Here is a 24,656-nt window from a genome sequence, read left to right on the forward strand (position 1 = left end):
CTGATATTTTCTGGATTGAATTTGTGTGGTGCTATTGACAGGCGTACGTAGCATTCAGAACTAGACAAATTATGCCAGTTTGTGATAAGAATGGAGCTAAGAGAAGCAAAACAGAATTTGACAAGACAACAGGTATCACTACCAGCTAAAAGATTTATGTATATTATATAAGTCATGTATAAGAATTGTTTGTATATAGCTGAAATCAAGGAAGACTGTAACTGAGTGAACATGATTCTTTTTAATTAACTCGATTTTCTATTGAAAAGCTCTGCTTAACCAACAGTTCTGGTTAAGGATCAGTTCCTAATTTTCATTATTTGAAATTTTGGCCCTCAAATTCTCTATAAATTGATCAAAGTTTTTCTCGGACGATCCATCAACTTCGACTGCCTTCTGCAATATTGCCTTTATGTTATCTGCTTCTTTCCTCAAACTCATAGAAGTAGTTCCACTCATTAATTGCTTAATCTTCTCAGCAACTTGTTTCCTATCAACAGATGTTCCATAATTACAAAGATTAATCCCAATCTTCCAATCATCAACCACTAATTTCCTATTAGTAGGCTGATCCCAATTTATAGGATAACAAATCATTGGAACCCCGCACCACATGCTCTCCAAAGTCGAATTCCAACCATTATGAGTCAAGAAGCCTCCAATTGCCGGATTCGAAAGAACCCTAATTTGATCGCACCACGGAATAATCAACCCTTTATCCTTCATTTTAATCTCATCCTCAAATTCAAACGGTAAAACATTATTATCACCACAATCATCCCCAAATCCAGCAATACCTAATCGAACCACCCAAATGAAGTTCACTTCACTAAGAAGAAGCCCATGAGCCAATTCCTCAATCACCTGCTTACTTGTCTGAACAAGGCTCCCGAACGAAACGTACAAAACCGAGCCCATTGGCTTGGAGTCGAGCCATTTGGTGCAGTCTGATTCGGACCATAAACTCTTGCTGACAGTAGTATTTGTCGGAAGATTACTCTTGGAGAAATTAATAGGGCCAACTGCATAATTTGGTTGGTATTTGTTGAGAGATGAGAGTGTCTCCGATTCTAATTCTTGAACTGTGTTGTGCAGGATAAAATCTGCTTTCTTTACTTCCTTAAATGACGCTGATAAAATTCTCGTTAATACACTTTGTGATTCAGCTTCCTTTAGATATGGCATCAAGTCTCTTGTGCTTATTTTTCCAACTCCAGGTACATAATCTATTTCATCCTCGATATTATCTGTGACAGTCAATTCAAAAAATTAATTTTATAACACTTTTTTTTTTTTTAATTCACAATTCTAGCTAGAAGAAGAAGATACATACCTTTACATGGAAAATGACCCTTTTCTCTCAGAAGATCCAAGTGGTAAATCAAAGAGAACACCAAGCCTGGTTCAGTCCATAAAGAAACATTAACAAGGTTGTATTTCTTTGCAATGGTAGCTGGCCAAAAATAATTAGTATCAGCAACCAAGAAATAGACTGAAACTTGATCAGATCGAATTATCTTTCCAACAAATTCTTCGACTATAGTTGGAAAATCGCGCAGAAGGGACTCCCAATACTCCATAATGTGGAGATCTCTATCAAATTCCAGAGGAAAACCATCGCTCATTGTTGTGTAACGTATATCGAGACCTGATTCTCGAGCTTCAGAAAATAAATCGAATTCTTCTGGATTTTTATGATGGGCTTTTGATAATTTGTGGTGAATAAATTCAAGATGAACAAAAGTGATGGAGAAGCCATTAGAAGCAAGCTTAAGAGCAAGTCCAACAAAGGGGTTAATGTGTCCTTGGTAAGGAACTGATATCATAATAGCATGCGACTTTTTGCACGCACTCTCTGCTGCCATTTCTCTCTCTTAATTTTTGCAGGTTTGTTAGATTGTATTGTATGAAGTATTGTGTATAGGTGGTGGCTTTTGTTAATTATTATCTGATATTTTCTGGATTGAATTTGTGTGGTGCTATTGGCAGGCGTACGTAGCATTCAGAACTAGACAAATTACGCCAGTTTGTGATGAGGAATGGAGCTAAGAAACGCAATTCAGAATTTGACAAGACAACAGGTACTAGGACATTTTTAATATTTGAAATTTCGGAATAATCAACAAGAAAAATAATCAGGAAATACTAATTCGTATTTAAAGCTGTTTCGTGAATTTTGGCCCTCAAATCCTCAATAAATTGAGCAAAGTTTCTCTCGGACGATCCATCAATTTCGACTGCCTTCTGTAAAATTCCCTTCACCTTATCTGCTTCTTGCCTCAGGCTTGTAGAACTATTTCCATTCATTAAGTGCTTAATCTTCTCAACCACTTGTTTCCTATCGACAGATGTTCCGTAATCGCAAAAATTAATCCCAATCTTCCAATCATCAACCACTAATTTCCGATTAGTGGGTTGTTCATAGTCTATAGGATAAGAAATCATCGGAACACCAAACCACATGCTCTCCACCGTAGAATTCCAACCGTTATGAGTCAAGAACCCTCCAACGGCCGGATTCGAAAGAACCTTAACCTGATCACACCACTGAATAATCAACCCTTTATCCTTAATTTTATCCTCGAATCCAATCGGTAAAATATTACCATCGCCAAACCCAACGATACCTGGTCGAACAACCCAAATGAAGTTCACTTCACTAAGTAGAAGCCCGTAAGCTAGTTCTTCAATCACCTGCTTATTGATCTGAACAAGGGTCCCAAACGAGACGTACAGGACCGAGCCAGTTGGTTTGGATTCGAGCCAGCTGGTGCAGTCCGATTCAGACAAGAAACTCTTGTTGGCAATGCTTTTAGGAAGATTCTTGGAGAAATTAACAGGGCCAATCGCGTAATTTGGTTGGTGTTTGTTTAGAACCGATAGTGTCTCGGATTCTAATTCTTGAACTGTGTTGTGTAGGATAAAATCCGCCTTCTTTACTCGCTCGAATGCCAGTGACGAAATTCTCGTGATGACACTCTCCGATTCTGTTTTGGTAAGATAATGTATCAAGTCCCTTGTGCTTAATGACTCTACTCCTGGAATATAATCTATTTCCTCTGCAGTATTACCTGATATAATCAAGAAAGTAATCAGTACATGATATATTAGTTTGCTTAATTAAGAAATGTTGATTTAGTTTATACATACATACCTTTCCATGGAAAATGGCCGTTTTCTCGTAGAAGATCCAAGTGATAGTTCATCGAAAATACTAAAGCTGGTTGAGTCCAGAACGAGACATTGATAAGGTTGTACTTGTTGGCAATTATTGCAGGCCATGCAGTAATAGTGTCTGCAATCAAGAAATGGACCGAATCTGGATCGGATTGGATCGTCTTTCCGACAAATTCATCGATCGTACCTGAACGATCGAGCGATATGGATTCCCAGTGCTCCTCGAGGTGGAGACCTCGATCGAATTCGGAAGGAAACCCGTCTTTAATTGTCGTGTAACGTATGTCAAGACCTGATTCACGAGCTTCGGAGAATAAATCGAGTTTCGGTAGTTTTTTATGAAGAAATTCGTAATGAACGAAAGTGACGGAGAAGCCACTTGAAGCAAGCTTGAGAGCAAGGCTGACAAAGGGGTTGATATGGCCTTGGTATGGGACTGATATCATAATAGCATGGGGCTTGTATTTACTCTCAGCCATTGATTCTAACCTTTGCTGTAGAGAGCCTTTGTTATTATTACATGACATTTTTTGGAATGAATTTCAGACAATTTATATGTTAAGGAATGAAGCAAAAACGAATTTTGACAAGACCAAAGTTTTGTGTATTGTTGACTTGTCTTCTAGTTAGTCAATTATGTTGTGCGCAGTTAGACAATTAGATTTGTTGAGAGTTTCCCAATTATACAAGGGGATATTCATTAATGTTGAATTTTATATGAAGAATATAAATATCCGCTTTAAAAATATTAATTGGTACCAGAAACTATATGCTGTGATTCCGTCGATTTCGATGCATTTTGAACTTTTTGGAACCGAAATTGAAACTCTTTTTTACTTCTGAAATAAAAATTAAAAGATTTTGAAAAAAATTATTTTCGATCTATTTTGTCCGATTTCCACCCATAGTGTAGGCACAACTCATACAAGAGGACTATTTGTAATTTAATCTTTTTGTTATTTTGGAGTAATATAGATATTTTATAATTTAGGAATAGTTATAGCTAAAAATGAGACCCAAATCATTTCAAGAATTACTTATTATTTAGAATACAAAGCAACATATTACATATCACACAAGATAATATTTATACATATAATATATCATCTCTAATTGGTCAATTTTCCATTCACAGTTGAAGCTGCAGTCTCAATAATTTTAGCCCTCAAATCCTTGACAAAATTACCAAAATTAACCTCAGAAGATCCATCAATTTCAACCGCCTCCTCCAAAATCTGCTTAATTTTAACAGCTTCCAGCTTCAAGCTTTTCCAAGTAGCTTCACTCATAAACTGCTTAATCTTCTCACCAACTTTTTTCCTATCAAGAGATGATTTATTTCCATAATTATCACAAAGATTAACCCCAATCTTCCAATCATCAACCACTAATTTCCTATTAGTAACTTGATCCCAATCTATAGGGTAACAAATCATAGGCACCCCACACCACATACTCTCCAGCGTCGAATTCCACCCGCAGTGCGTCAGAAAACCCCCAATTGCCGGATTCGAAAGAACCCTAATTTGATCGCACCACGGAATAATCAACCCTCTATCCTTCAATTTAATCTCATCCTCAAATCCAAACGGCAAAACATTATTATCACCACAATCGTCCCCAAATCCAGCAATACCTAACCGAACCACCCAAATGAAGTTCACTTCACTAAGAAGAAGCCCATTAGCCACTTCCTCGATCACCTGCTTACTTGTCTGAACAAGGCTCCCGAACGAAACGTACAAAACCGACCCGCATGGCTTCGAGCCGAGCCATTTCGTGCAATCCGATTCCGACCATAAACTAGTCTTGCTAACGACCGATTTATTATTAGTGACCGCGAGATTTTGGGAGAAATTGATAGGGCCGATCGCGTAATTCGGTAGGTGCTTGTTGAGATACAAGAGTGTTTCGGATTCTAATCGTTGAACCGTGTTGTGTAGGACGAAATCCGCATTCTTTACATTCTCGAACGCTACGGATAAAAGTTTCTTTGTTATACTTTGTGATTCTGCTTCTTTGAGATATGGCATCAAATCTTGAGTGCTTATTTTTCCAACACCTGGAACATAATCTATTTCCTCTACTATATCATCTGTTGTCACACACAATCAATTAAATCAGAATTAGATACATAAGATTTATTTTTAATAAATATAGAAAATTAAATGTATGCATGAATACATACCTTTGCATGGAAAATGACCATTTTCACTAAGAAGATGAGAGTGGTACATTAACGAAAACACCAATGCTGGTTCGGTCCATAACGAAACATTCACGATTTTGTATTTCTCGGCGACGATCGACGACCACCAATATATAGTGTCGGAGACCAAGAAATATCGGACCGGATGCGATCGGATTTTTTCCGCGACAAATTCATCGACAATATCTGGAAAATCGCGCAGAAAGGACTCCCAATACTCCATGAGGTGGAGATCACGATCGAATTCGAGCGGAAACCCGTCGCCGATTGTTGTGTAGTGTATGTCGAGGCCCGATTCTCGAGCTTCGGAGAATAAATCGAATTCGTTTGGGTTGCTACAACGGGCTTTGGATAGTTTGTGGTGAACGAATTCGAGATGAACAAAAGTGACGGAAACGCCCTCGGAAGCGAGCTTGAGGGCGAGATTGACAAAGGGGTTAATGTGTCCTTGGTATGGGAGTGATATCATGATAGCATGTGGCTTGGTGCACTCACTCTCATCTTCCATTTCTCTTAATCTTTTTTTTTTTTTTAATTAATTAGATTATTGTGTTGTGTGAAATATTTATAGATAGATGGCTTTGTTAATTATTACATGAACATGCTTAAGATTTATGCTATAGTTGGATTGAATTTGTGTGGTGGTATTGACAAACGTAATATTTAGAACTGGACAAATTATGTCAGTTTTGTGATAAGGAATTGAGCTAGAAGAAGCAAAACTGACTTTGACAACACAACACATTACAAAATATTAGAACCAGCTAGAAATATGGACGTAATAAAGGATCATGTCCCGTAAGATTACTTATCGTTTGGAGCAAGTGAGTTTGTGTTAATTGACTCAGATAAATCACGGTAGTAAGGTCGATTTACGAAAAATCCTCATGTTTGGGTAATTATAACCACTCCTCAACTATGAATCTTCGTACCCGTTCACCCTTGCAGTGTCAAATTTAGTAGAATCTTCTAGATTATGTCGAATATTCTCCTGTATGTACCCATTGTACCCCATTCGAGCTTCATATTTTAAAACAAGATGATCATAAAACGTGTCTCTCGATTGTAAATATCAGATTGTGGTGCATTAGAAACTGCGTTTTTTGCACAAAACAAGTACAAACTAGCTAACATCCCACAAAATCTGGAAGATTCCATTAAATTTAACACCATAAAAGTAAACATATAAAAATATTCTTTCACTAATATTGAAGTATGCAGGAAGAATATTTTATTACATAATGCATACAATGTGTGTGAAGACAAGCTGGATGATGAACACACAACAAAACAAAAGTTACACCTATCAAATTCAAATATTTGTGATTATTCAATCAGAGTAGAATCAAAAGATCCGAGAAAAATGGGAGAAAGTGAAAATCAGAGAAACCCTAATCATCATCATGTAATAATAATACCGCCTCCCTTCCAAGGTCACATAAACCCTTCAATCCAACTAGCGTTGAAGCTCGCGTCGAAGGGCTTCACCATCACCTTCGTCAACACCCACTCCACACACGACCAAATCACTAAATCCCGACCAAAAATTAGCGACGATATATTTGGCCCGGCCCGTGATTCGGGCCGGGATATACGTTACATAACAATCAGCGACGGGTTCCCGTTGTCGTTCGACCGGTCTCTGAACCGGGAACAGTTCATGGAGGGGAGGATGCATGTTTACCCTGCCCACGTGGATGAACTCGTGGGTCAGCTCGCGGGTTCGGACCCCCGACCCGACTGCTTGGTTTCGGATACCATTTCGACTTGGGGTTACGGAATTGCCGCCAAATATGGGCTTGTTTATGTTTCTTTCTGGACTCAACCTGCTCTGGTTTTCTCCATGTATTCCCACACTCACTTGTTGAAGATTAATGGCCACTATGCCTCAATTGGTGAGAGAAATATCCAACAACCCCTTTTTTTTTTCTTTTTCTTTTTATTTTTTTCTATATATTTATTTCCGTACGCCAACATTTGATACCATTTACCGAACTATATATACAATTTGGTTCGGTAAATAACCGAATTACATTAATTTTATGTAAAAATATTTAACAGAAGGGGAGGAGGGGTGACAGTAATTACCCAAACAAGAGGGTTTTTTCGTAATTTGGCCATACATCACGTGCGGCCGTAATTTGCCCTTTTTTTTGAGTTGTAAGATTCTTGATTTTGGATCAATTTCTCTGAGTTGATCTTGATTTTATGATTTCAGAATCAATTTCATGATTCTGTAAATATGATAGCGATTCCGTTTAGTTTCCTGCATTTTATTAATTGTGATCATTTTTTTTCGATTTAGATAACCGCAAGGACACCATAGATTACATACCGGGTGTTGAGGCAATCGAACCGAAAGACCTGTCGTCGTTTCTCCACGAGACGGACACGTCGAAAGCTATACACCGAGTGATCCCGAAAGCCTTCGCGGAGGCAAAGAAGGCCGATTTCATTATCTTCAACGCTATGGAAGAACTTGAGCCCGAACCGATTTCTACCTTGAAAAAGACCCTGCCGGTTTACCCGGTCGGGCCCTTGTTTCCGCATCACTTCACCAACCCATCGATACAAATGAACTTATGGTCCGAATCCGATTGCAGCAAATGGCTCGAAACGAAGCCGAGTGGCTCGGTTTTGTACGCCTCGTTCGGAAGCTACGCCCACAGTAGTAAACGAGATATCGAAACAATTGCGAAGGGACTTATGCTTAGTGGGGTTTATTTCATATGGGTTTTGAGGCCCGATGTGGTGAGTTCCGAGGTGAAAGACGTTTTGCCGGACGGGTTTCAAGAAAATGTGGGAGACAGGGGAATTGTGGTGAATTGGTGCAAGCAGAACTCCGTTTTGTCGAACTGTGGTGTCGGCGGATTTCTGACGCACTGCGGGTGGAATTCGATATTGGAGAGTTTGTGGGCGGGAAAACCGATGGTGTGCTTCCCTTTGTTGGGGGATCAAACGAGTAATCGGAAATTAGTTGTGGATGATTGGAGGGTTGGGATTAATCTCTGCGAAGAAGGGAGACTCGTCTCGTGTGATGACGTGGCGGAGAGGGTTAAGTTCTTGATGAGTGGAGAGAGTTCTTTCGAACTGAGGAAGAATGTCGAATTGATTAGGAAGAAGATGGAGAACGCGTTGTCGGAGAATGGATCGTCAGAGGTGAATTTCGATAAATTTGTCGAGGATATGAAAGTTAGAATTGAGGATACTAAAGTGAGAAGAAACTATGATAGGCAGCTTATTTGATGAAGCATGCTTATTTTGTTTTCTTTTTCTTTTTCGATTTTTTCCAATTTATTTGTATTATTTGTAGTTGAGTATTTGGAAAATTGAAGTTTTATTATTTGAATATAATTATAAAAAGTTATTATAATACCTGCAGTGTACGAATTACTCCACCTGTTCCACAATAACTGTCTTTTTTTTAAAATATTTTTGTTCTATATTATCTGTCACTTTAGATTAGGGGTGTGCGCGGCCATAAACCCGCGGGTTCTATCAAAACCCGCCCTCGTCCCGTCAAACAACGGTTCTTGATTTTGAAGAACCGAACTTGTGGGTTTTTAACGGGTTTATGATAGGCGGGTCCATGGCGGGTTTGTAGTAGGACCCAACCTTTACGGGTCGAAACCCGTTATCGTCTAAACTATTTTTTTTTATATATAATTTATAAGTTTTACGGGAGAATAATTAGAAACTAAAATGAATAACCTAAAATTTTAAATTGAAACCAAACATAAATAATGTAAATGTCAAGAGTAAATAAAAATTAATATAAAACTAAAAATAACTAATTCATAACTTAAAAGACAAAATTTAAATAAAATAAATATAGCTTTTTCAAGCATAACCAACGCTATTCAGCTCCATTCAACACCATTTTCTTCCTTTTTTTCTGCCGTGTGTTGACCGTTGTATATATATGCTTTTTTTCCTACATTTTCTTAGAGATTTTCATAATCTTTATAGCTATTACTTCCACAATTATAGTTTAGTTGATTTATGTCTTTGATACACTAGAGATACTTTATTTATTCATTAATATTATTAATTTATTATACTATATAATGTAAACAAAACGACGTCGTTTTGTATGGCGGGGCGGGACGGGTTTCACGGGTATTAAAAAAAATTGAACCCGTCTAAGACCCAAACCCACGGTTCTTCACCATTTTAGGACCCAATCCTATAGATGGATCTATCCGTCCGGTCCCAACGGGGCGGTTTTTCACGGGTTTGACGAGTGTAGCGGGTTGATGGGTCCGACTTGCTCACCCCTACTTTAGATTTTCAATACTGCATTAAATGCATTTTTCCTGTTTTAACATTATTAATGAACCTCTATTCATTAATTTTCTCTTTTAAATCATTAAATAATAAAGGTTGTTTTAGTCATTTTTATATGATTTTTCTAAAATCAAGATATATTTATTGAATTTCTTAATCTTTGTGAAAAGTGAAAAGTGACAATTATTTAGGAACGAAGGGAGTATTTCTTTTGGTAATAATACACAATAATGGGGTTGGTACAAATTATTGATAGTATTGAAAAATCACATAAGAGTACCAAATCTTAACAATATTAATACTAGATCATACAATTAACTAAATAATTATGTAGTTAGTAAGAAATTAGTCAAATCGAATCTTGTACCATGTAGATAAGCAAACAATGAGTTAAACATAGATAATTTCATAACAATTGGTGAGTTTTTATTTTATTTCACTGTATATATATAAGTGGTTTTAATAAATGTAACATAATTATTTTTGAATCAAAATTTCATTTCCAAGGTGGCCCATCATTTATCAAAAAAAAAAAAAAAAACATGGCCCATCACTTTTAGGTAGAGAATAATTCAACTTTTAGGTATAGATTCGCATCTTTTTAAATGATAAATAGTTTATGTCTTTCTCAATTCTCAGTAGAATTGTTTATTTATTTAATTTATTTGCTTTAATTTAATGAAAAAGAAAAAGGTTCATCCAACTTGTATTACTTTTTTGGGGTATATGCTATTTAAATTAAATTTCAGTTTTATTAGATAATGTAAATCATTTTCAATTTAAAGTGCCAACCACTTGCTATGAATAGACCAATCTCATATTTAGCTTTTCCCAATGTTTTTTTAATTTTTATTTAATATATACATAAATATAATTAAAATTTAATTTAATTTAGCGATGATTTGAGATGTCGAATCCAAACAGCTAACTCCGAATCTTACGATTAAATGAAAACGAGGGAATTGCTGACAATGGAGAGAGAGAGAGAGAGAGCAGCCAATCAAACACACATACCAAATCTTAATATATAAAATATCCAGATTAAAAATATCTAAATTCATGGTTTATATTTATTTCTTTAAAAAGCAAAAGTAAATAATAGCTTTCTAAATATAAAATAATTAAATAATTAAATAATAATCAGAGAAATCCACCATTAAATTACCAATACTTAATTACGACCTTATTTTTCTTCCCTCTTTCCCGACAGATATTGAGACCTCTGCTTCAAACATTTACTATTTCCCTTTCAAAAATCCAAACAAAAATTCCTTCTTCTTCTTCTTCTTCTTCTTCCCACACAGATAACAATGGCGGACACTGCGCGTAAGCCTCACGCGATTATGATCCCGTACCCATACCAAGGCCACATCAACCCCTTCGTATCCCTAGCTATGAAATTGGCATCCCAGGGTTTCACAATCACCTTCGTCAACACTCAATCCGTCCATTCCCGCATCTCCCGCGCTCAATCCGGCACCGACGCCGCCGACATTTTCGCCGGAGCCAGGAATTCCGGCCTCGACATTCGCTACGCCACCGTCTCCGACGGATTCCCCCTCGGATTCGACCGCTCCGCCAACCACGACCAGTTCGTCGAGGGCCTGATCCACGTCTTCTCCGCCCACGTCGACGAACTTGTCGCCAGCCTGTCCGCCTCCGATCCGCCGGTCACCTGCTTGATCGCCGACACGTTCTACGTCTGGTCCTCGGCGATCGCCGCCAAACACAACCTGGTCAGCGTTTCGTTCTGGACGGAGCCTGCTTTGGTCTTGTCTCTGTATTACCACCTAGATCTCCTCAAGAAAAATTCCCACTTTGGTTCCAAAGGTAAATAAATAAAAATACCTAATTTTAATTTTATTTATATTAACTGGTTCAAAAAATTGGAGGATTAAAATTAAATGTGCAATTTGTTCAATTGTTTTTTTCATTTTGAATTTCTACTAAATTCAATTTTGAATCAAATTAATTTGTGTTCCAATTCTTTTTTCTGATAGTTGATTTACCAATTTAACATATATGCATTTCGCCATATAATCTCAGAAAAAAGAAAGGACACAATAGACTACATCCCCGGAGTCGAAACGGTCAATCCGACGGACCTCCCATCGTACCTCCAATCCGACGACACATCAACGGTGGTCCACCGCGTCATATACCGCGCCTTCACCGACGTAAAAAAAGCCGACATAATAATATGCAACGCAGTCCAAGAACTCGAGTCCAAAACCCTCTCGGCCCTCCACACAAAGCAGCCCACTTACGCAATAGGCCCAATCGTCTCTTGCTTCACCAACCAGACCATAGCCACTAGCCTCTGGTCCGAAACCGACTGCACGCCGTGGCTCAACAACAAACCCGACGGGTCCGTTTTATACGTCTCGTTCGGTAGCCACGCACACACCACTAGCAAGCAGGATATATGGGAAATAGCTCACGGCCTATTATCTAGCGGGTCGGATTTCATCTGGGTTGTCCGGCCCGATATCGTCAGCTCTGACGAGGCAATTTTTTTGCCGCCCGGATTCGAAAATAGCATCAAGGGTAGAGGGGTAATTGTGCGGTGGTGTAGCCAGATGAAGGTGATTTCGCACCCCGCGATCGGAGGGTTTCTGTCGCACTGCGGGTGGAATTCGGTTCTGGAGAGTATATGGTGTAAGGTGCCGTTGATATGCTTCCCTCTCTTTACGGACCAATTCACGAACCGTAAGTTGGTGGTGAATGATTGGCGGATCGGAATTAACCTCTGCGACAGGGATTCGATTACGCGCGGCGAGGTGCGGGAGAAGATCGAGTATTTGATGAGTGGGAAGACTTCGGAGAAGTTGAGGAATGCAGTCAAGGAGGTGAGTAGGACTTTGGAGAGTGCATTGACTAGTGATGGAGCATCTGAGAAAAATTTGAGCTTGTTTATTGAGGATTTAAAGTCCAAAATAAATAGGAAAACCGGGCCGGGCTTTGAGTTAGATGACCAATCTCTTGTTTGGGCTCCTAGAGCACTTAATCTATGTGAGCAAACAATTTAGTGTTTTTCTTTTTCTTTTTCTTTTTTCTTTTTTTTTTTAATTATTTTTTTCCAAATTAGATAATTCAATGGGCTTTTTAATTTAGCCCGTGTGCTCTTGTTTATGGACTTGAATGCTTGCCAAGTAGAGAAACTAAAAAAGAAGAGATAATTTGAACTCTTCATTTTTTTTTTTTTTTTTTTTTTTTTTGTCGTAATGTAAGATGCATTTGCCACCATCTCTAGATCTACCTTTGGTGTAACGTAATCTGTGTAGCACGAAAACTTCAACTTTTTAACGTTTTTACTTATCGAACACGTTGCGTGTCCGATACTCAAGGGCACCTGTCGGACCCACATGAGTTACTATTTTGTAATCTTTAAAACGTTAGACATGTTTGAATAGCAATATCACCGTTTCGGTGTGCTAATATTGGGAGTATATATAATGTTTTTTTCCACCATTTAAAAATGTCGACAAATTCTAAAATATCTCTCATTCCCGATAAAAATAAATTAAAAATTAAAAAGCCTTGGACATTCAAGCCATAACATAATACTCATATATATATATATATATATATATATATATATATATATATATATATATATATATATATATGGCAAATCACGGCACCCCTGAGGTATGACCAAATTACAAAAAGACCCTCTTGTTTGGGTAATTACAGTCACCCCTCATTTTAAATATTTTTACATAAAATTTATGTAATTCAATTATTTACTGAACCAAATCGTATATTCAGTTCGGTAAATGGTATGAAATGTTGGCGTACCGAAATTTCGGCTCGGTTTTACTGATTTAATATTCCTAAATTTACATCTGGAGGAGTATTTTCGTAAAATAATACATAGTTGATGGGAGTTTCTATAATTACCCAAACATGAGGGGGATTATTATAATTTGATCATAACTAAGGGGTGTCTAAGAAAATTTCCCCTAATATATATGATTTTCTTCTTACCAACAGCAAAGCCTCTGTAGATATTTTGACATAAAACAGAGGAACAATGGCGAACAACAACAAAAAGCAGAAGCCACATGCTATAATGATATCATTTCATCTACAAGGCCACATAATCCCTTTCGTTAACCTAACCCTAAAGCTCGCTTCCAAGGGCTTCTCCGTCACCTTCGCCCACCTCGATTTCATCCACCACCAAATCTCCCAATCTCAGCCCGCACAAACCGATATCTTCGCCGGAGCTAGAGCTTCCGGCCTCAACATCAGCTACACTACCTTCAGCGACGGTTTCCCCCTCGATTTCGACAGGTCAGCTGACTTTGACGCTTATTTGAAGTTCTTTCTTCACAGGTTTCCCGACAAAGTAGACGAACTCGTCGGAAAAATAATAAGTAGTTCGCCGCCGGGCAGTGAACACTTCTTGATCGCCGATACTTTCAGCGTCTGGCCGGAAAAGATATCGGAGAAGTACGGATTGGTGAACGTCTCTTTCTGGACGGAGCCGGCGTTGGTTTTCTCGCTGTACTACCATCTGCCGCTTCTGAGAGTCAACGGCCATGTTCCGGTCAACGGCCGGAGAGAGGACGTGGGTTATGTGCCCGGAGTTGAATCGATCAACACCAAAGATTTTATGTCGTACTTTGATTATTCGGAGATGGAGATGATCCACACCGTGATTTTCGGGGCGTTCGATGCTGTGAAGAAAGCGGATTTCGTGCTCTGCAACACCGTGCAAGAATTGGAAGAAGAAGCCATATCAGCTCTGCAGCAAAAGCAGCGGTTTTACGCCGTCGGCCCACTATTTCCAGCGAAATTCTCCGTCGCCGGGAGTCTCTTGCCGGAATCCGACTGCACGGAATGGCTGAAATCGAAGCCTTTCCGATCAGTTCTGTATGTTTCATTCGGCAGCCTTGCGACGACTGATAAAAACGTGATTCTTGAAATTGCGGGCGGGCTTTTACTATGTGGAGTGAGTTTCATTTGGGTTCTCCGCCCCGGGATAGTGGCGGATTCCGGCGGCGGCGGCATTTTGCCGCCGGGATTTGAGGAAAGTACTAGAGATAGAGGGCTAATTGTCCCTTGGTGCACGCAAAATCTGGTGCTGTCGGATCCAGCCATTGGTGGATTCGTAACGCATTGTGGTTGGAATTCGATACTCGAAAGTGTTTGGTGTAATGTCCCAATGAGTTGCTATCCCTTATTTACCGATCAAATTACCAACAGAAAATTGGTGGTGGATGATTGGAGAGTTGGAATAAATCTCTGCGATGGAGATTCTATTACAAAGGAGGAAGTCGCTGAAAAAATTGGTATTTTGATGAGTGGCGAAAAATCGGATGAGTTAAGACATGAAATCAAGAAAGTGAGAAAGACTCTGCAGAATGCGGTAACTGACAATTATGGATCATCTGAGAAAAACTTCGATTGTTTCGTTCGCGATGTATGCGATGAAATCGTCAATAGGTGTAAGAAGGATGATTTCCCCAAATATTGATTTTTTTTGACATTTTATTAGTACTTGTGTCTTCTTTATGTTTCTATTACCATTTTCGTGTAAGATTTGCCGTCTCGTGTACTAAAATAACCATGCTTCATTATCGTCTCTCTCTCTATCTATATACCTTGCTCTAAAACTCGCTTCAAATAGCTGCACCGTCACTCTTGTCCATACCGAATTCATTCACCAAATGTTGTCCGAAGCCCACCAACAAGAAGGTGACACCTGTCTCAACGAGATCGATTTCTTCTCCGAAGCACGTAAATCGGGCGATCTTGATATACGCTACACAATGATCTACGATGGGTATCCGTCGGATTACTACAGGATTCTCTACCTTCAACGAGTACTGGGAAATCATGCTGCGCGATTTTCCAATCTCGTGCGCAAGAATTAGTCGGAGAGATAATATTCCAGTCCGATGAATATGATGATCGCTGACACGTTTTACTCATGGCCTACAAAATTGTGATCAAGGCATTCGATCAGGTGAAACACGCAGATTTCATCTTAACCAACACAGTAAACGAGCTCAAACGAAAAACACTATCATCTCTAAACGAAAAACAGCCCACTTATGCAATCGGTCCAATAAACTTCCCAACTGATAATTTCACCAAAACCGTTGTCCCCAAAAGCCTGTGGGCCCAAACAGACTACACAGAGTGGCTCGAATCCAAGCCTGTTGGCTCGTTTCTATATGTCTCGTTTGGCAGTTTTGCTCAGAGCAATAAGCAGATAACTGAGGAAATAGCTTACGGACTTGTCACGAGCGGAACAAACCTTGTATGGGTGATCCGTGAGGAAAACGATGTTTTCTTTTTTTTTTTTGCCCGAGGTTTCAAGAATGAGGTTAGAGATGAAGGGTTGACTGTTTCTTGGTGTAACCAAAATGCCGTGATTTCGAACCGGTTGTTGTGGGGTTCTTGACTCTCTGTGGATGGAATTCGATATTCAAGAATTCGATATTGGATTTCGAACCATGTGTACTTTATATATATATATATATATGATCCTGCAAGAACTATATTTTTCCTCATTGCGATCATTTCTAGGCGTCCTGGTTAATATAAGAAAGTGATGTCCAAAAACTAATCGTCACGGTTTCGAAATTATTTTCCTTGTCCCTATTTTCCGGCTCAGTTTTATACGTCTCGTTTGGCAGCGGCGTTTCGAAACGATCGGACTACGAATCGGAAATCAGAGGTTGATGATTGGAGTTAAAAGATTATTGTGATTAATCTTTGTGATTATGTAAGGGGTTACTAGGAAAAAAATAAAAGAGTAGCACAATTGATTGAAGATTTGATGAGTGGAGACATTCAACAACATGGTGCATAATGCAGTGGTTGAGGATGGATCTGAATACAGGAATTTTGATCAATTTGCAAAGTTTAATCAAAGGTCAAATTTAAAAATAATAAGGTTAAATTTATTTGATTAATCATAATTTTAGCTATTAAATAAAGGTTTTTTGAATTCATTGACTTGTATGATAATTAAGGAATATTATGTTGGGATTCCAAACGGATAATATATTTGACATAAAGAAAAAAAGGATAAATAGCAGTTAACCCCTCCGGTCGTTTAAGTTTTGCTCATATGACCCTCTTGTACTTTCAATATAGCACGTGAGCCCCTTGAACTTAAAAAAAATATTTCTTCCTAATAAACATGATTATTCACCAAATGGAATACGATAGTGGAATTATGTACTTACATTAAAGCGAACAAAGTTCAAAATACAGGGGATTATATACTTATATTGAAAGTACGGGGCCCATGTGCATGAAGTTTAAACCACAGGGGTTTATATGTTATTTACCAAAAAAGAAAGAATAATTATTAGGCAACGATAACAAGCAAAAGCCCCCCTCAAACTTTTGCTTCTAGATCCTTCTTTGGGATTTAACATATTTCTATTAAATTATGAAATAAAATATTTAAATATTATTTAATTTAATATTTGAAATAGGGAATACACTCTAGAAAGACCCAATTTGAATAGTCAGACCTATTTTATTTACCTTTTAGGAATTGTAATTGTAATTAATAATTATAGTAACTAAGGTAAAATTTAAATAAGGGAAGCATAAGTCATAAAAAGGCATCTTTGTTTCCAAAAATAATAAAATAAAATAAAAATAAAAATAATTGAAATTAAAACTTTTCTTTCCTAACAAGAAACGGAGGCCATCTTCCCTATTTAATTGATATATTTCTCCCCCAAATTCCCAGATCTCTCTCATTCACATTCCCCAATCCGTTCATCAACAAACTCGCGAAAGAGCCCTAAACACAAGAATTGTTTCTATTCTCGATTCGGAATCATGAGTAATCAAGCTGAATCGTCCGATTCGTAAGTGTTTCCACACTTCTCAGATCTCTGTCAATTTTTTTTTGTTTGTCGATTTAACTTTACTTGTCGAATTTTTGCACGATTGATTTTACATTGATTGTTAAAATTGAATTTGTGTGGGTTTTGTTCTGTAATCTGTAGTAAGGGTACGAAGAGGGATTTTAGCACGGCTATTCTGGAGAAGAAAAAGGCGGCGAATCGGCTAGTAGTCGATGAGGCTATCAATGATGATAATTCGGTGGTCTCTCTACACCCCGACACTATGGAAAAGCTCCAGCTTTTCCGCGGCGACACCATCTTAATCAAGGTTTTAATTTTTTTCCCCTTCTTGACTGTGGATTGTTTTTTTTTTTCAATTGATGTATTTTATTGACTCTGGTAAAGTTCTGGGGTTTCAAAATTTAATGGGTTTACTTGGTTGGTGGGGTTTGATAGAAAATAGTTTCTAATGCAGTAAGTGTTATAACATGATTAATTTAATATTTTGGGACACAATTGTGTTGTGTATATGTTGGTTGATTACTTTTGGGGTTTCCTCCGATTGAACGTTTGAATGTTAATACAATATGTAGAATTGTATGATCACAAACCTTGTTACAGCCTTGCAGGCATTCTTGTTGAAGTAATTGTTGTGTATGTATTGATTGAAGAAGATAGTGACACCTCTTTGTTCATTAACACAGTAAATATTTCAAAAACGTAATGTTTGTAAGTGAACACTATTTATCTGTTTGCTGATGTGTGATTGTTATTCTGGTCATAGGGTAAGAAAAGAAAAGATACAATATGCATTGCCCTAGCTGACGAAACTTGCGATGAGCCGAAAATCCGAATGAACAAGGTTGTCAGAAGCAACCTTAGGGTTAGGCTTGGAGATGTGGTTTCTGTGCATCAATGTGCTGATGTCAAGTATGGGAAGCGTGTCCACATCCTGCCTGTGGATGATACTGTTGAAGGGGTTACTGGAAATCTCTTTGACGCTTACCTGAAACGTAAGTTCTTAGCATTTATATTCTGCTTCAGTCTTGTTTATATTTATAAGGGTCATCATATCTGCAATGCCATCTATGTTTGTATTCAAAGATTTTGATTTGCTGTATTGATTAATATAGTGAAAATTTTGCCGGTTCCCTTCGGCACAATAATGTAATTTTTTGGAAAAGATAAGATCTTTTTGAGGTACTGTAAAATTTTAATAGAAAATGATTGGTGTTACGCGTTTCAAAGCATTACACCTGAGAACTTGAGGTAGTTGTTTTTTGTTTGTTATTCCCTTGATTGCCTGGATGCTGAATCCTATCTTTCCAATTGTGTCTCAGCATATTTCCTAGAGGCATACCGTCCCGTAAGAAAAGGTGACCTGTTTCTTGTTCGTGGAGGAATGAGAAGTGTAGAGTTCAAGGTTATCGAAACCGAGCCTTCCGAGTACTGTGTGGTTGCACCAGACACCGAAATCTTCTGTGAAGGGGAGCCAATCAAAAGAGAGGACGAGGATCGTTTGGACGAGGTCGGCTATGATGATGTCGGTGGGGTCCGCAAACAGATGGCTCAGATTCGCGAGCTAGTGGAGCTTCCACTAAGGCACCCACAGCTCTTCAAATCAATCGGTGTGAAACCCCCAAAGGGAATACTTCTTTACGGTCCTCCAGGTTCTGGAAAGACCTTAATCGCCAGAGCTGTGGCAAACGAAACCGGTGCTTTCTTCTTCTGTATCAATGGACCGGAAATCATGTCGAAATTGGCCGGAGAAAGTGAGAGCAATCTTAGGAAGGCTTTCGAGGAAGCTGAGAAGAATGCACCATCAATCATATTCATTGATGAGATTGACTCGATTGCTCCCAAGAGAGAGAAAACGAATGGTGAGGTCGAGAGGAGAATTGTTTCGCAGCTCTTGACTTTGATGGATGGGTTGAAATCGCGTGCGCATGTTATTGTAATGGGTGCTACAAATCGTCCGAATAGCATTGACCCTGCTTTGAGAAGGTTTGGTAGATTCGATAGGGAGATAGATATTGGTGTTCCTGATGAAATTGGACGTTTGGAGGTTCTCCGTATCCACACAAAGAACATGAAACTTGCTGAAGATGTATGCTTACAATATCTCTGGGTTTTTTTTTTACTTTGTAGAATATTCTGTGATAATGGGAATCTAACCTTTTGACAATTTTTTGCAGGTTGATTTGGAGAGGATTTCCAAGGACACGCATGGATATGTTGGTGCTGACTTGGCTGCTTTGTGCACTGAGGGAGCTCTTCAGTGTATTAGGGAGAAGATGGATGTGATTGACTTGGAAGACGATACTATTGATGCGGAGATACTGAACTCAATGGCTGTTACTAACGAGCATTTCCAGACTGCTCTTGGAACAAGCAATCCCTCTGCTCTACGTGAAACAGTAAGCGTGTCTCTCCTATGTCCCCTTGTTTTTTTAAGGTTTCGTTTTTCATTAATTTTTAATTGGATGTGCATTATTTGATATAGGTTGTTGAAGTTCCCAATGTTAGCTGGGAAGATATTGGTGGACTCGAGGGTGTCAAGCGTGAACTCCAAGAGGTAATACATACATACTTCTTTAAATTTGGTGTTTCTTTTTGCTTTCTGTTATATATTTTGTATTTTTGCGAATTTGAATGAACCCTCTTCATCTTGTGTTTTTTTGTGTAGACTGTTCAATATCCAGTGGAGCATCCCGAGAAATTCGAAAAGTTTGGAATGTCGCCTTCAAAGGGAGTTCTATTCTACGGTCCACCTGGATGTGGAAAGACTCTACTCGCCAAAGCTATTGCAAACGAATGCCAGGCAAACTTCATCAGCATAAAGGGTCCTGAACTACTAACAATGTGGTTCGGTGAGAGCGAAGCTAATGTCAGAGAAATCTTCGACAAGGCTCGCCAATCTGCTCCATGTGTCCTTTTCTTCGACGAATTGGACTCCATTGCAACTCAGGTTTTTATCTCTTTTCTTCTTTCTGCACAAATCTAGTTTGCGTATTATTTGTGCTCGATTCTTGATTTGACTGTATCTTGTCTTTTGCACAGAGAGGAAGCAGTGTGGGAGATGCAGGTGGGGCGGCTGACCGTGTGCTGAATCAGCTTCTGACTGAAATGGATGGAATGAATGCTAAAAAAACTGTCTTTATTATCGGTGCCACTAACAGGCCCGATATCATTGACCCAGCACTTCTCCGACCCGGTCGACTCGATCAGCTTATTTACATTCCTCTACCTGATGAAGACTCGCGTCACCAGATATTCAAGGCCTGCCTTAGAAAATCGCCCATTTCGAAAGATGTGGATATTCGAGCACTTGCTAAGTACACTCAGGGCTTCAGTGGTGCTGACATCACCGAAATTTGCCAGCGTGCGTGCAAATATGCTATCAGAGAGAACATTGAGAAGGTAATTCTTTTTATCTTTTATTTATTTATTATTATACGAATTCTTTTTTCCGAGAAAATGCTGAATATTTGGTGGGTTTTTGTTTTTATGAAGGATATTGAGAGGGAGAAGAGAAGAAGTGAGAACCCTGAGGCGATGGAGGAAGATGACGTGGAGGATGAGGTGGCGGAGATAAAAGCTGCTCACTTTGAGGAGTCGATGAAGTACGCAAGGAGGAGTGTGAGTGACGCTGATATTCGTAAGTATCAGGCGTTTGCTCAGACTTTGCAGCAGTCGAGAGGGTTTGGTTCAGAGTTTAGGTTTGCTGATAATACTGGCGGTGGCCGTGTTGTTGGTGCTGGTGATGGTGTTGCCGCCGATCCTTTTGCAGCTCCGGCTGGGGCAGCAGATGATGACGACCTCTATAATTAGGCTTTGTTTTCCTTCCTTTTTTCGGTTTTCTGTTTCTCGTACTTCAGCGATAAACTAATCGTGAAATTCATGTGTTAAGTTCTGATATAACTTGAAAGGTCCCGAAAAATATTACAGTGAGATATTTTTTCTCAGTGTTTCTTTTAGACTTGTTAATGGTGGTTATGGCTTTTCCTTTTGCTTTTATATGTTGTATTATATATAATATCTGTTTGAAATAAATATTGAACATCCTTAGTTACTTTTTTCCTGACGACACGTGCCAAGAGTGTGATATATAATTTCGTATTAGGATCTTATATTAAATCCTTTTTTTATTTTTATTTTTTATTTTTTTATATAAGCTAATTACCAGTTATTTGAAAATTAATTTTGATGGTATAAAAGCAAGTAAGAGGGAGATTGTATTGAGATATTTTACTGTTGGAATTGACTGATTAAATGAGGCCTACTAATTAATGAAAACCTTATCCCTTGGTGCAAATCTCTATTGATTAGAGCATTGAAACCCATATGTTTAAACATGTCTCTCGAGATGATATACGTCGACTCTGTTTACGCATTCGACATTTGATAAGTACGCCGACGATATTTATTTGAAACGGATGGAGTAAATTACATATTTAAAAGGACAATAATATTACATAAACTTCCTTCAAAGTCTATTGCACCTCTGAAGTAAAACATATATAACACTTACCCCTTAAATTATTATTTATAGCACTTGCCGTAAACATCAATTATTTTATATCTTAAACTTTAATACCGTAAACTTTTCTCTTTTATTGAATCGAATAACAAAAAAACAATAATTAAATTAATTAGTCCCGGCAATTTTACATGTTAAAAATTATTGAGCAATAGTTATCAATGGGCATGACCCAAACACTTGAATAATATCTCCAAGTGCTACATTACACTGGAAAATCAATCATTCACAAAATAAATAAATAAATAAATAAAAAAACATGAATAATCTAAGTGTCTGAGTTAGAAAAGAAGATGCAATAAAACATGATTTAAATAAAATAGATGGATCTAATCCAGAATTAGAGGGGGCCTATTTGAAATTCAATACCACAGGAAATGTGGTACAACCAAGATCCCAATTTGGCAGTACAGGGTGCATCAATTGACTTGCCACATTTTGGAATTCATTCATCACTCACTTTCACATGCTTCGTCCGGTCCCGTAACGGATGGTCCAGCGATTGCAGCAAGCGAGCTTGTATCAATCGACTCAAGTTCGAATCATTTTGTCGACCGTCGCTATGTCGAATTTGTCATACATAGTTAGCCTGACATGGTTTGCAACGATTACACGAAAATATAAATTTACTCAGTGCACTCATACAGTTGATTGCGGAAAAAAGTACAGACATCAATTGACTTGCCATAATTTGGAATTAATACATTATGCATTTTCACATGCATCTTTTTAACATTGAATTGTGGAATATTTCATCACTATGGATATGAAATGAAACGACACTAAAAGTTTGGACTTTACACGATAATATTCTATTTTTTTTTATTTAATTTCTTTTTTTAGCTGAAAAGTATAGTAATTGGTTAAAAAAAACATGTCGAAATTAAAATTGACTGACTTGTCACACTTTGTTGTTGATATAGAAAAAACTCGTGTAAGATTTTTTTTTTCTAACTTTCTTTAAAAATGAGAATAGTTACCGATTCTCCAATTTTTCTCATTTTGTTTCGAACTTATTAACCACTGTTATTAATTCAAAAATAATTACTACACATGAAAATATAAAATTTAAAAAAAAAAAAAAAAAGAGAATAAATAAAAATCCAAGAGAAGCAATAATATATCCAACAACCAGTGTATGTAATTCTCAAATGGACGAGACACCACCTTTCAGTAACACGACTTTTTTTTTTTCTCAGCACTTGTCAGAATTGCACGTGTTACCCTTTTACCTTTCTTCCTCCCCTTTTCTTTACCCTTTTTTTTTCATTAATATTCCTTTTCATTTTTATTTATTTAAAAATATTATTTCATTTTCTACGTGAATAATATACATGTATAGTTATTAACACAAGCTGAATGGTCTTGTCGATGCCATAGGTTGGGTACGTACTCGGTACTTCATGTAATAAAATACGTACGTACCCCACTTTTATTAATGCATAATTAATATAATTCCCAAGTAATTTAAAAAAAATATAATTCAATAAATCATTATAAAGAATTTATTTAATTAGTTTCAGTAATTCAACAAATTTAATGCTGCAGTGGTAGTATATAATAATATAATAAAAATAAAAATATATATATTTACCCTAGGTATATATATAGGTAGTGAATAAAAGAAAAAAGGAGGGCACAAGCTGTAATGATTCTCATCTACTCATAAAATCCTTTCCCTGCTTATATATTTTTACCAAGCACGCCTACATATTTTTCACCTGATGACCTCACTTCTAGAGAGAGAGAGAGAGAGATCTAGAGAGAGAAAGAGAGGCTAAAATGGAAATATCAGTTAATTAATATTGAGGAGATGTGAGCAGCAGAAGAGAAGAAGAAGATCATCAAAGAATTATTAACAGAAAGAAATATTATTATTATTATTAGCTAGAGAGAGAAGTCATGAAAAGTAGAGAGAGGAGAGAGAAAGGGGCCGCACGAGTGAGTGAGTGAGTGAGTGAGTGAGTGGTGGGGAACGTACGTACGTCTATTCTAATTAGAATGTTAATAGCGACTGGATAATGGTGGTTCAGTGCAGATAGAGATGGATACACACACATTCATCACGTACTCGTACTCGTACTCGTACTTGTACTCGTACTCACCACCACAACCACAATTTTTACTAGGTTGGATTAACTAATTTCTCGTTGTCGGCTTATTTTCATTACTCTACAACGTAACTACGCTTTTACTATGGATTACTTATAGTCTCGTTTACTGCGGTTAAACCTCTACACATTATTATTTAATGAACTCGAACTATATACTGTATTTTATTAATTTATTGAAATATTAGATTATTAATTATTACTATATATGCGGATGAAGTATAAACACTCAATTTTTTTTTTTAAAATAATTAATAAATATGAACACTTATTTTGATATACTACTTTATTGGGTGTGACATGTATGTGACCTCCACCAATTTTGTTGTACATTGGTTGGTTGGTTAGTGAATTGCTATAATTAATCTAGAGCCATACGAGCATTTTCAAAAAAATATTTTATTTTCTTTCCTTTCAAAATTTCGTTATTTCTGAAACCCTAGTTGATTAGCTTGATCGATTACTGAAACTATAGTTGATTAATTAATTAGTATAGTAGACTACGT

The 24,656-nt window shown here is 37.6% G+C and overlaps 7 protein-coding genes, 1 long non-coding RNA gene and 1 pseudogene across 9 annotated transcripts; 6 read left to right on the forward strand and 3 right to left on the reverse strand.

Annotated features, from left to right (window-relative positions):
* Window positions 1-133: 133 nt before the first annotated feature.
* On the reverse strand, window positions 134-1,865 carry LOC105961258 (UDP-glycosyltransferase 86A1). The gene is made up of 2 exons (XM_012985498.2): window positions 1,334-1,865; window positions 134-1,247 (listed from the first exon to the last, which is right to left on the reverse strand). The coding sequence occupies exons 1-2, from the start codon at window positions 1,863-1,865 to the stop codon at window positions 307-309; spliced, it is 1,473 nt and encodes a 490-aa protein (XP_012840952.2). The 3' UTR covers window positions 134-306.
* LOC105961262 (uncharacterized) lies at window positions 1,077-3,774 on the forward strand. The gene is made up of 5 exons (XR_016033968.1): window positions 1,077-1,217; window positions 1,313-1,887; window positions 1,990-2,081; window positions 2,920-2,995; window positions 3,278-3,774. It is a non-coding gene; the product is annotated as an uncharacterized LOC105961262 (long non-coding RNA).
* On the reverse strand, window positions 2,066-3,704 carry LOC105961256 (UDP-glycosyltransferase 86A1). The gene is made up of 2 exons (XM_012985495.2): window positions 3,155-3,704; window positions 2,066-3,071 (listed from the first exon to the last, which is right to left on the reverse strand). Exons 1-2 carry the CDS (start codon window positions 3,702-3,704, stop codon window positions 2,146-2,148), a joined length of 1,476 nt encoding a protein of 491 aa, XP_012840949.2. The 3' UTR covers window positions 2,066-2,145.
* Window positions 3,775-4,201: 427 nt separating the features above from the next.
* On the reverse strand, window positions 4,202-5,982 carry LOC105961255 (UDP-glycosyltransferase 86A1). The gene is made up of 2 exons (XM_012985494.2): window positions 5,366-5,982; window positions 4,202-5,272 (listed from the first exon to the last, which is right to left on the reverse strand). Exons 1-2 carry the CDS (start codon window positions 5,892-5,894, stop codon window positions 4,287-4,289), a joined length of 1,515 nt encoding a protein of 504 aa, XP_012840948.2. The 5' UTR covers window positions 5,895-5,982; the 3' UTR covers window positions 4,202-4,286.
* Window positions 5,983-6,616: 634 nt separating this feature from the next.
* On the forward strand, window positions 6,617-8,759 carry LOC105961254 (UDP-glycosyltransferase 86A1). Its single transcript, XM_012985493.2, has 2 exons — window positions 6,617-7,281; window positions 7,692-8,759. Exons 1-2 carry the CDS (start codon window positions 6,750-6,752, stop codon window positions 8,630-8,632), a joined length of 1,473 nt encoding a protein of 490 aa, XP_012840947.2. The 5' UTR covers window positions 6,617-6,749; the 3' UTR covers window positions 8,633-8,759.
* A 1,826-nt stretch (window positions 8,760-10,585) lies between these two features.
* On the forward strand, window positions 10,586-12,919 carry LOC105961252 (UDP-glycosyltransferase 86A1). The gene is made up of 2 exons (XM_012985492.2): window positions 10,586-11,503; window positions 11,720-12,919. Exons 1-2 carry the CDS (start codon window positions 10,984-10,986, stop codon window positions 12,700-12,702), a joined length of 1,503 nt encoding a protein of 500 aa, XP_012840946.2. The 5' UTR covers window positions 10,586-10,983; the 3' UTR covers window positions 12,703-12,919.
* Window positions 12,920-13,709: 790 nt separating this feature from the next.
* On the forward strand, window positions 13,710-15,262 carry LOC105961251 (UDP-glycosyltransferase 86A1). Its single transcript, XM_012985491.2, has one exon. The coding sequence runs from the start codon at window positions 13,710-13,712 to the stop codon at window positions 15,156-15,158; it is 1,449 nt and encodes a 482-aa protein (XP_012840945.2). The 3' UTR covers window positions 15,159-15,262.
* A 352-nt stretch (window positions 15,263-15,614) lies between these two features.
* Window positions 15,615-16,289, forward strand: LOC148767373 (UDP-glycosyltransferase 86A1 pseudogene; annotated as a pseudogene). Its single transcript, XR_016033734.1, has one exon. The product of XR_016033734.1 is annotated as a UDP-glycosyltransferase 86A1 pseudogene (transcript).
* Window positions 16,290-17,134: 845 nt separating this feature from the next.
* Window positions 17,135-21,476, forward strand: LOC105961201 (cell division control protein 48 homolog E). The gene is made up of 9 exons (XM_088824047.1): window positions 17,135-17,520; window positions 17,662-17,827; window positions 18,284-18,512; window positions 18,840-19,606; window positions 19,695-19,916; window positions 20,003-20,074; window positions 20,186-20,467; window positions 20,560-20,919; window positions 21,013-21,476. The coding sequence occupies exons 1-9, from the start codon at window positions 17,492-17,494 to the stop codon at window positions 21,328-21,330; spliced, it is 2,445 nt and encodes an 814-aa protein (XP_088680173.1). The 5' UTR covers window positions 17,135-17,491; the 3' UTR covers window positions 21,331-21,476.
* The last annotated feature ends 3,180 nt before the right edge of the window (window positions 21,477-24,656 follow it).

This window comes from Erythranthe guttata, chromosome 10, assembly GCF_056151865.1.
Source record: "Erythranthe guttata isolate IM_541 chromosome 10, IM_541, whole genome shotgun sequence".
NCBI classification, from domain to species: Eukaryota; Viridiplantae; Streptophyta; class Magnoliopsida; order Lamiales; family Phrymaceae; genus Erythranthe; species Erythranthe guttata.

Coding starts and splice junctions, on each gene's coding strand:
- LOC105961252 (XM_012985492.2), top strand. CDS start 10,984: ATGGCGGACACTGCGCGTAAGCCTCACGCGATTATGATCCCGTACCCA. Junction 11,504..11,719: donor TTCCCACTTTGGTTCCAAAG/GTAAATAAATAA, acceptor ATATAATCTCAG/AAAAAAGAAAGGACACAATA.
- LOC105961201 (XM_088824047.1), top strand. CDS start 17,492: ATGAGTAATCAAGCTGAATCGTCCGATTC. Junction 18,513..18,839: donor CTTTGACGCTTACCTGAAAC/GTAAGTTCTTAG, acceptor ATTGTGTCTCAG/CATATTTCCTAGAGGCATAC. Junction 19,607..19,694: donor ACATGAAACTTGCTGAAGAT/GTATGCTTACAA, acceptor AATTTTTTGCAG/GTTGATTTGGAGAGGATTTC.
- LOC105961255 (XM_012985494.2), bottom strand. CDS start 5,894: ATGGAAGATGAGAGTGAGTGCACCAAGCCACATGCTATCATGATATCA. Junction 5,273..5,365: donor TGGTCATTTTCCATGCAAAG/GTATGTATTCAT, acceptor GTGTGACAACAG/ATGATATAGTAGAGGAAATA.
- LOC105961251 (XM_012985491.2), top strand. CDS start 13,710: ATGGCGAACAACAACAAAAAGCAGAAGCCACATGCTATAATGATATCA.
- LOC105961254 (XM_012985493.2), top strand. CDS start 6,750: ATGGGAGAAAGTGAAAATCAGAGAAACCCTAATCATCATCATGTAATA. Junction 7,282..7,691: donor TGGCCACTATGCCTCAATTG/GTGAGAGAAATA, acceptor TTTTCGATTTAG/ATAACCGCAAGGACACCATA.
- LOC105961258 (XM_012985498.2), bottom strand. CDS start 1,865: ATGGCAGCAGAGAGTGCGTGCAAAAAGTCGCATGCTATTATGATATCA. Junction 1,248..1,333: donor GGGTCATTTTCCATGTAAAG/GTATGTATCTTC, acceptor TGACTGTCACAG/ATAATATCGAGGATGAAATA.
- LOC105961256 (XM_012985495.2), bottom strand. CDS start 3,704: ATGTCATGTAATAATAACAAAGGCTCTCTACAGCAAAGGTTAGAATCA. Junction 3,072..3,154: donor CGGCCATTTTCCATGGAAAG/GTATGTATGTAT, acceptor TGATTATATCAG/GTAATACTGCAGAGGAAATA.